The sequence below is a fragment of the Anolis sagrei genome, chromosome 4 (genome assembly GCF_037176765.1).
Source record: "Anolis sagrei isolate rAnoSag1 chromosome 4, rAnoSag1.mat, whole genome shotgun sequence".
NCBI lineage: Eukaryota > Metazoa > Chordata > Lepidosauria > Squamata > Dactyloidae > Anolis > Anolis sagrei.
Genome location: NC_090024.1, coordinates 208,459,279 through 208,469,190, shown reverse-complemented (window position 1 = coordinate 208,469,190; position 9,912 = coordinate 208,459,279). Strand labels below are relative to the sequence as shown.

The window sequence follows — 9,912 nt, the reverse complement described above, 5'->3', positions numbered from 1 at the left end:
ACTCTAAGAAACTCACCACGTTACTTAAATTCAGTATCCTCCAACACTTTCTTGACACAGCCAGCATAGAGCCTGCTGGATCTCATCCCACGACACAAATCTACTTCCGATGGAGCTCCGTGGTGGCTGTGTTGAGGAAGCATGGTAGGAGGGGGAAATCTTAACATGAGAGACTACCCGTATTCAGGTTAGGAATCATGGGGACAACGCGGGATCATACTTTTCAACATGTGATGGGCAAGCAGGTGGTTCAGGAGATGCAAGGTGTCATGTGACAGATTATCCCCGCTGCCACACAATTGGCCCGCATGCCCTAGTGCCCCCCCCTTGCTGTCCCCTGTATCAAGGACAACAATGTGATGAAGTCCTAATAGATAGTAAGTTCATAAGCTCCCTATATTTGCTATTCCTATTTAACGTTATTTGGATTCATTCCGGGAATGGAGCACAGCAGCAGTGAACACTGATGACTGCTATAGCGATTTGGGACAGGGCATAGCTTGGGACTTTAATTTGCTTGTTATCCTAGGCAACAACATTCAAAGATGCAAGAAGAACAAGTTTCTGTGTTAAATAGCACCAGGGCTATATCAAGAGGCATATCATATTACACTGAACAGCAAAAGGACATTTGTTCCATGAGCTGCTTCCATTGTTGTCAATCTTTACTGATTAGAGCAGGAATCTCTATAATTTACCTAACAGTACAAAAGAATGACAACGTTCATTGTTATGCTCTAACTTGTAATACAGTCTGGAAATTTTTTAACAATTCTCTTCAAGATTCAGGATTTAGTGCACAACACCTAGTGGAACTGTTTCCCCTTTCCTCTTTTCCTTGAATGTGAAGTCTGAGACCCTTCCTCCAAAAGCTAAAACAATGTCAATGTTGTTGAGGCAAACTTTCTGAGAGAGGCCTCTGATTTTTATGTTCTTTTTTTCCTTTGCTGGAAAGGAAATCATTGATGTAAACTAAGAATCATCATCATAGGCCATCACTCGTGGTTGAGTATGATTACCTTCCAAGTGTAGGGTCTTGACGGTGGGTCCTATTCTTGATCCGCCTGTTCTTCCACACTGAGGACATCGGTTTCTAGGTGGAAGGGTTGGCTTGGTGTGTCTTTCTCTTGACACCTTTCTCCCTTTTGCCTCTTTGAATTCCACAGCACTGTTGATAACAGCTGACTTCTAGTCAGAATGCGTGAGGGCCAGGGCTTCCCAGTTTTCGGTGTCTATGCCACAATTTTTAAGATTGGCTTTAAGCCCAGTTTTAAATCTCTTTTCCTGTCCACCAACATTCTATTTTCTGTCCTTGAGCTGAGAGTATAGTAACTGCTTTGGGAGATGGTGATTGGGCATTTGGACAATGTGGCCAGTAAAGCAAAGCTGATAGCAGAGGAGATCATCACTTTAAGGCTGGTGGTATTTGCTTCTTCCAGAATGTTTGACTTTTGACCACTTGGCTGTGCCAAGAGATTTGCAAGATTTTCCAGAGGCAACACTGATGGAATCCTCTCAGAATCCCAGAATGGCTTCCACCACTCCAGAGGAATCGTGGATATGATCTTCATTGCACAACAGCTCCAAGAAAAATGCAGGGAACAAAATCAACCTCTGAACATAGCATTCATTGACCTTGCAAAGGCATTTGACACAGTGAATCTCAGTGCATTCTGGATTATCCTCCAAAAAACTGGATGCCCTGACAAATTTGTGAACATCCTGCGGCTCCTCCATGATGACATGATGGCAACAGTCTTGGATAGCAATGGCTACCAAAGTGACCCCATTAAGATGGAATCAAACAGAGATGTGTCAAACAGAGATGTGTTATTCCCCCAACCTTATTCTCCATCTTCAGCGCTATGATACTGCACCTTGTTGTTGGGAAGCTTCCTACTAACATGGAAATAATCTATCAGACAGATGGCAAACTATTTAACCTCAGCAGACTGAAAGCCAAAACCAAGGTCACAATGACATCTTTTATAGAATTCCAGTATTCTGATGATATTGTAGTCTATGCTCATTCAGAAGAAGACCTACAAGCTACTTCACTTCACTTTATTTCTTAATTAGTCGCTCTCCACCAAGGTGCTCCAAGCAACTAACACTACTCTAAACAACTTTGCAGAAGCATACAAAAAGCTTGTATGCTTCTGCAAAGTTGAACATTGAGAAAGCCAAAGTGCTCTTTCAGCAAGCACCAGCCAATCCCTCTATAATGCCAGAAATACATCTTAATGGTGTAACATTAGAAAATATTGACCATTTCCACTACATTGGCAGCCACCTCTCCACAAAAGTCAACACTGACACTGAAATACAACACTGGCTGAGCTCTGCGAGTGCAACATTTTTCTGAATTAAACAGAGAGTGTTTGAGGATTGGGACATTCGTAGGGTGCTTGTTTATAAAGCCATTGGCCTCCCAATCCTGTTATACACCGGTGAAACACAGACCATCTACAGATGTAACATTCTTCATATTTTTGGATTTAAAATTGCATTGAAATGTTTTTAATGTAAGCCACCTTGAATCTCCTTGTGGGGAGAAAAAATAGGGTACAAATAAACATAATAATAGAGAGCCGTTACCATTTTTCAGTTAGTGTGTTTTGGAGCAGGACTTCCAAACTAGCCCAATTGCACCCAATATATCCAGTGGCCATGGAATACTGGCTAATGTTTAGGTGCAGAATAGTAAATATGATAGAAAGGAAAGGAAATTTATTATGTGGAGGAGTAAATAGCTGGCTTACTGGAGTAGTGAACAAGAGCACCATCACTGCAACATTTTGATGCAGGGCGCCTAACACTGCTAAGTATGCCAAATCTTCTGTGACTCTGAGTCCATCTATAAAATGCAAACAGTACATAGTTTCCACAGTATTTTTTTCTTGCACTTATCTACTATTTTAATCCCAAGAATTTTATCCTTGAATCCTGTAGGTGACTTCCACTAGGATAGCCACATGATATGCCATTCATTGGAGAAGGAGATACCTCACACCTGCTTGAGGTACATTGAAGAAACCAAATGATATAACAAAAATATATTGAGGAAACAAAATGATAAACTAAAATTGTATGAGTTGTAGGTTTTTTCGGGCTATATGGCCATGGTCTAGAGGCATTCTATCCTGACGTTTCACCTGCATCTATGGCAAGCATCCTCAGAGGTAGTGAGGTGTATGAGTTGTATTGTATGAGTTTTTGATTTTTTGTATACAATCAAAAATTGTATGAGTTTTTGATTTTTTGGTGATTCAGAGACAAATGCAATTCATAAAGTTACAAGCACTAACTGCTATTTTATGATAAAATACCTTAAGGCCCGATATTCTACAATGGCACATTTTCCATTAGTCCCCACAAGATTCCAAATTCAAACTCTTCTTGCTTACAGGAACTTTACTTTATGCAACAGCCACAATTGTCCTCTCTAAAATACTGGAAAATACTGAAACCCCAAAAATGGAAAATTCCACTTTTATTTCAATGCTCTCAGAATAACAGCTCACAGTACAGTTCTTTGATTTTAAAGGATGGAAACACTTTCCTCTCTCTAACACAAAGGAATGCATTAGCTCTCAAATGTTTTGCATGTTATGATATTTGATTCATAATGTCTCCCTGGCATATAGCTTGGTTGTCTGTGGCCTTTGTGGAAGTTCTTTCACTCATTCCAATCAAAATAGGATAAATGTTTTGCTTGGACTTGTGACAAATTCTGCAAGTGGCCCAATTTTTTAAAAAATTGCATCCAACCTTGATAAGTCCGTTCAGTTTCCTTCTTTCAGCTCCATCCAATTGTTTAACTGTCCTGTTATGAGTGGTAAGAGTGCATGGTGGTATTATTTCTTTTTTCAACATAGTATGGGGTGTTCTAGTGTTCTCCTCTCCCTTCACCCTCTTCAGTTCATTGTCTCTCACCCCAGGGTGAAAGGGCAGGGTTTTTCTTTTTTTTTAGGAGATCTTCATCTGGCGAGGCTCCCCAGTCTTTGGAGAATTTGTCTTGCATTTACATTTTCCTAGCATAAGATGCTGCAGGGCTGATCGCATTTCTAAGGAGCCAATGCTGGGGCGGTTCCTTGCTCTCCTGAAGCGCTCAGCTTCAGCAGATACCCATTTGTAGAGGCACCTCACAAAAGACAGCATTATCCCTTTGGCCTTGACTGTCATGGACCTGTTCCCTTCCAGTTTCTGTAGAGTCTTGGAATTATTGTGGAACAGAAAGTTTAGTGTCCACCGGTCACTCATTTTGTGCTTCTTCACTGAATTACGCTTTGCCTTCCCCCCATGTTTGACATTGTGGTTCTTCCGTATAGGTCTAGACTTCTTATTCTTGAGCTTTGCCCTTCTTGGAGTTGAAATTTTCCTCTTCCTACTATATGTGGAAGGCATGGCTTCAGTCTGATTCTGTTCCACAGTATTGACTCCCTGAAGTGCCTTGGGTTCTACTCAGCACACTGCCTTATATTTTGCTAGATATGTAAATAACAGAACATTTCCAAGCTCAGTGATTGGCAGGGAGGAACAAAGGCATTGTGATGGTGCTTGTATCTGCCTCACAGTGAGAGCCTATGTAATATTTTCTGTCATTTCAAAATGAATGAGATTGTAACCTATGTATTCATTGGTTGTTAGATAAATGTTATGACATACCTACAGCTCTGGGAATATTTAGTTAGTTAGTTAGTTAGTTAGTTAGTTAGTTAGTTATAATGACATGTATTAACACTCTGCATCCATGGGGGAGGATCCTAAACCCACTATTTAGCAATACCTTTTTTTGAACTAGCAAAGTTATCACTAACTTGTGCCAGGTTTAGAATTCTACAGAACTATTTATTTATTTATTTATTTACCATATTTGTATGGTACTATTTATTTATTTATTTACTTACCATATTTGTATGGCAGTGGGAAGAAAAAGCAAAAGATTTTGGACACACATTTTCTTGGTAATATCAAACATTTTTTATTCAACAAAAATTGTCAAACAATAGTCCTGTAATTCATGCATGCTTTTTTATGATGAGACATTGAATTTTTAATATTTCTCAGCCCAAAGGCAACTCAGGGCAGTTCACAGTTGGCAACATATGATTCCTCAACAAATAAAACAATCATACAATACTGTTAAAACGTTTAGCATAAAATATCAAAATATAAAAAAGACCATACAAAGCCATAAAAACATGGAAATTTACCTCTCATGAGACATTTTCACGGCAGTTTGGGGATGGAGCCCACTGGATACCATCAAATGACATAGAGCTTCTTCCGGTGGGGCTCTGTCCCTAAACTATGGTGAAAGCGTTGTATGTAGGACCAAGAGCACCAGGGCTAGATCAAGAGGCATCTTGTGTTACACTGAACAGCAAAAGGACATTTCTTCCATAAACCTGCTTCCATTTTTGCTAATCTTCACTGATTAGAGCAGGAATCTCTATAATTTACCTAACAAAATAACCATAATGATCATTCTAACTTAAATCACAGCCTGGATTTGTTTTAGATGATTCTCTCCAAGATTCAGATTGTAGTGCACCACACCTAGTGGAACTGTTTCTCCTTTCCTCTTTTCTTTGAATTGAAGTCTAAGATCCTTCCCCCCTTAGCTAAAACAATGTCAGTGCTATTGAGGCAAACATTTTGGGGAAAGGTCTCTGATTTTATGTTCTTTATTTTTCTTTGCTGGAAAGGAAATTGTTGATGTAAACTAAGAATATGAGAAAAGTAACAATTGCTTTCCCCTTCATAGAGGGGGTGCTGTGGTTTTTAGCTCTGATTATGCTTTTAAGGATTTAAACTGTGAAATTCTTAATGCCATTTATATTTATTATGTTTTAATGTTTCTTCATATTTTTGAATTTTAAATTGCATTGAAATGTTTTTAATGTAAGCCGCTTTGAGACTCCTTGTGAGGAGAAAAAATAGTGTATAAATAAACATAATAATAGAGAGCAGTTGCCATTTTTTTCAGTTAGTGTGTGTTGAAGCAGGACTTCCAAACTAGCCCAATTGCACCCAATATATCCAGTGGCCATGGAATATTGGCTAATGTTTGGGGGGAGGGGGAAATTGTAAATAAGATGGAAAGGAAAGAAAATTGACTATGTGGAGGAGTAAATGGCTGGCTTACTGTGGACAAGAGCACCATCACTGCAACATTTTGATGCAGGGCCCCTAATGCTACTAAGTATGCCAAATCTTCTGTGACTACGAGTCTATCTATAAAATGCAAACACTACATAGTTTTCACAGTATTTATTTTCTTGCATTTATCTACTATTTTAACCCCAAGAATATATCCTTGAATCCTGTAGGATACCATATACCTGCTTGAGGCACATCCCTTCTCTCTCACGCACATGAAAGCAATTCTTGATAGCACATCACACTAGAGAATAAATCCACTTTAAATTTGGTTGCTGCCTCCTGCAGAATTCTGGGATTTGTAGTTTAGGAAGGAGCCTTTAATCACTTCTCTAAACCACAAATCCCAGAATTCTGCAGGATGGAGAAACCGGATTTAAGTGGATTCATTCTCTAATGTGATGAAGTAGTCAGATGTACCTGTAAAACTCAGTCCATTGTTATGTGGGGCATGGGTACTAGGCAGCATGCAACTTTTACTCCACAGCAGACAAAAATGATTGGTTTTCAGATTCCAAATCTTATGAATATTCAGATCTAGCCTAAGGCAGAAAATGTAGTGTTTTTATGTGCTCTGCCATCCAAGCAGAACAAAATATACACCACTTTGGGGCAGTGAGTTCACATCATCACATGGCTCCTATAGAACTTTTAAATGCTGGATTTAAATACAAGTCCTCAACTAACATGGCCAAAGGGATTGGAGAATTGTAGTAAAAGAAAGAATATTTCAGTCTCTAGTCTTCATAGATGAAAGATATCTTTAACAAGATTTTGGAGAGGCCAACATATATAAACATTAGCATTTTATTATTAAGATTTTATATTATTTTATTTAGGAGTCTAAGAGCAAGTGATTAAAAATTTAATATTAATATTAACATTAAACATTAGTTTGGTGTACATATATGCAGATCTGGCAGTCTGAAAACTACTGAATCATGTGTAGAAAAAGGAATTTCAGTAAGCGTTGTTTGTGACCTGGTTGTGTGGTGAGCAATATCTGTTGAAATTCCTGCTCCTGTACAATCACTGAAGCAAAAGGAACTCTCTCCAATTTCCGTCTAGTAACCAAAAAGTTAAGATGAATTCATATACTTCACAATTATGTTATCACTTTTAATACCAGAATTTCGGTGAAAATCAATTTAAATTTCAAGAAAAATGGAATATTGCCTGTTCAGACATCACGTTCAGTGTGGTCCATACTAAAGTTAGTGGCAAATATAAATTTAGATAGCATTACCAGAAATAAGGAATTAAGCCTTACTATGTACAGTGAGGAAGCCAAATGTGTGGCTTTTCTTTCATTTTAGGATTCAGAGCCAAATACAATTCATGAATTTATAAGCATTAATTGCTATTTTATGATAAAATGCCATAAGGCCTGATATTCTACAATGGCACATTTTCCATTAGTCCCCACAAGACTCCAAATTCAAACTCTTCTTGCTTACAAGAACTTTACTTTATGAAACAGCCATAATTGTCTTCTCTAAAATACTGGAAAAAATTGAAAACCCAAATATGGAAAGCTCTACTTTTATTTCAATGCTCTCAGAATAACAGCTCACAGGATGGAAACACTCTCCTCTCTCAAACACAAAGGAATGTATTAGCTCTGAAACGTTCTGCATGTTATGATATTTGACTCATAGACAATGTCTCTCTGGCATATAGCTCGGTTGTCTGTAGCCTTTGTGGAAGTTCTTTCACTCTTTCAAATCAAAGTAGGGTGAATGTTTTGCTTGGACTTGTGACAAATTCTGCACTGGTACAGTCTTTTTTATTGAATCCAACCTTGAGTAGTTCATCCAGTTTCCTTCGTTCAGCTCCATCCCATTGTTATGAGTGGTAAGAGTGCATGGTGGTATTATTTCTTTTTTCAATATAATATGGGGTGTTTCTAGTTTTCTTCTCTCCCTTCACCCTCTTTAGTTCTTTCTCTCTTGCCCCAGGGTGAAAGGGCAGGGTTTCTCTTTTTTTAAGAGATCTTCACTTGGCGAGGTTCCCCAGTCTTTGGAGAATATGCCCTGCATTTACATTCTCCTAGCATAATATGCTGCAGGGCTGATCGCATTTCTGAGGAGCCAATGTTGGGGCGGTTCCTTGCTCTCCTGAAGCGCTCAACTTCAGCAGGTACCCATTTGTAGAGGCAACTCACAAAAGACATCATTATCCCTTTGGCCTTGATTGTCATGGACTTGTTTGCTTCCAGTTTCTGTAGTGTCTTGGAATCATCATGGAAGAGGGAGTTTTCTGTCCACTGGTCACACATTTTGTGCTTCTTGACTGAATTACGCTTTGCCTTCCTCTCATGTTTAAAATTGTGGTTCTTCCGTATAGGTCTAGACTTCTTATTCTTGAGCTTTGCCATCATTGGAGGTGAAAGTTTCCTCTTCCTACTATTGGCAGAAGACATAGCTTCAGTCTGATTCTGCTCCACTGTATTGACTCCCTGAAGTGCCTTGGGTTCTACTCAACACACTGCCTTATATTTTACTAGATATGTAAATAATAGAACATTTCCAAGCCCAATGATTGGCTGGTATGAAGAAAGGCATTGTGATGATGCTTGTATCTGCCTCACAGCGAGAGCCTATGTAACATCTTCTGTCATTTTAAAATGAATGTTATTGTAACCTATGTATTCATTGGCAGATAGACAAAAATTATGACATACTGACAACTCTGACAATATTTAGTTAGTTAGTTGGTAATAATGGCATGCATTAACATTCTGCATCCATTGGGAGGAACCTAAACACATTATTTAGCATTACCTTTACTCCAGCTAGCCAAATTATCACTAACTTGTGCCTTTAGAGCTTTTCAGAGCTTTTCATCCAACTAGTTGTGGTGAACCTGAAAGTTTCCTCACTTTGGAAGCAACTTCCCTTAAAGTATAAATGATTTTTGAATTCTTCACTTGATAGAAATATCAGCTTCTAGACTTAGCAGTGAAGAGGGTATCCCATTAGAAGACCCTGCAGTTCCCCCAAGAACCTATCCTGAATTGTTTGAACGGCTGCATGTCCCAGTCCTTATATCAAAGTCCCATAAAGGGAAGTATTTTAGGTAATGTTGCAGCCCAGCTACCTACTTGATCCCCTTTTCACCCAAACACCACACCGATTAACAAGAATAGTAAGTTTATTAAGAAAATAATAATAATATCATCATCATCATCATCATCATCTTTATTTGTATCCTGTCCCATCTCCCCTCTGGTAACTCTGAGTATATAATTTTAAAACAGTTTCAAAATACATACATGAGTTAGATTTCCAGAAGCTTTTACAAAAGCAGAAGCAGTAGTAAGGAGAATGGGTAAAAGAGGGGAATCCCTGGACATCACTTATACTGGAAGTAGCAGAAGTAGTAGTAGTAATTATCATTATCATTATTATTTGTTACCCAGCTCTCCTTGTGGCTCAAGGGGGATACAGCATGAGTGATGACAGTCCAGCTACAATACTGGTTTGCTTGTCTTGTGTGATAAAGTCTTTAGACAGTTCCCTATTTACACAGTTCTCCAATTCTAACTTAATTTTAAATAGAAGTATAGCATGTGTGTCCTCACTATTCTCTCTCCATTTCCCAATAGTAAGAAACTCTGGATCCTTCCAGGAAAAACAAACTCTACCCCAAACAAAAGAGTACTTTACTGAGAATAAATGATGTGAAAAATTAAAGAAATATGGATTGGAGAAGACTCTACAGTCTGTAAGCAAGCTTCTCCCAAGA

General features: G+C 38.5%; 1 protein-coding gene across 1 annotated transcript; it reads right to left on the bottom strand.

The window, feature by feature from the left end:
* Nucleotides 1-8,149: 8,149 nt before the first annotated feature.
* LOC137096862 (histone H2B type 1-M-like) lies at nt 8,150-8,542 on the bottom strand. Its single transcript, XM_067467109.1, has one exon. It carries the CDS (start codon nt 8,540-8,542, stop codon nt 8,150-8,152), a length of 393 nt encoding a protein of 130 aa, XP_067323210.1.
* Nucleotides 8,543-9,912: the final 1,370 nt, after the last annotated feature.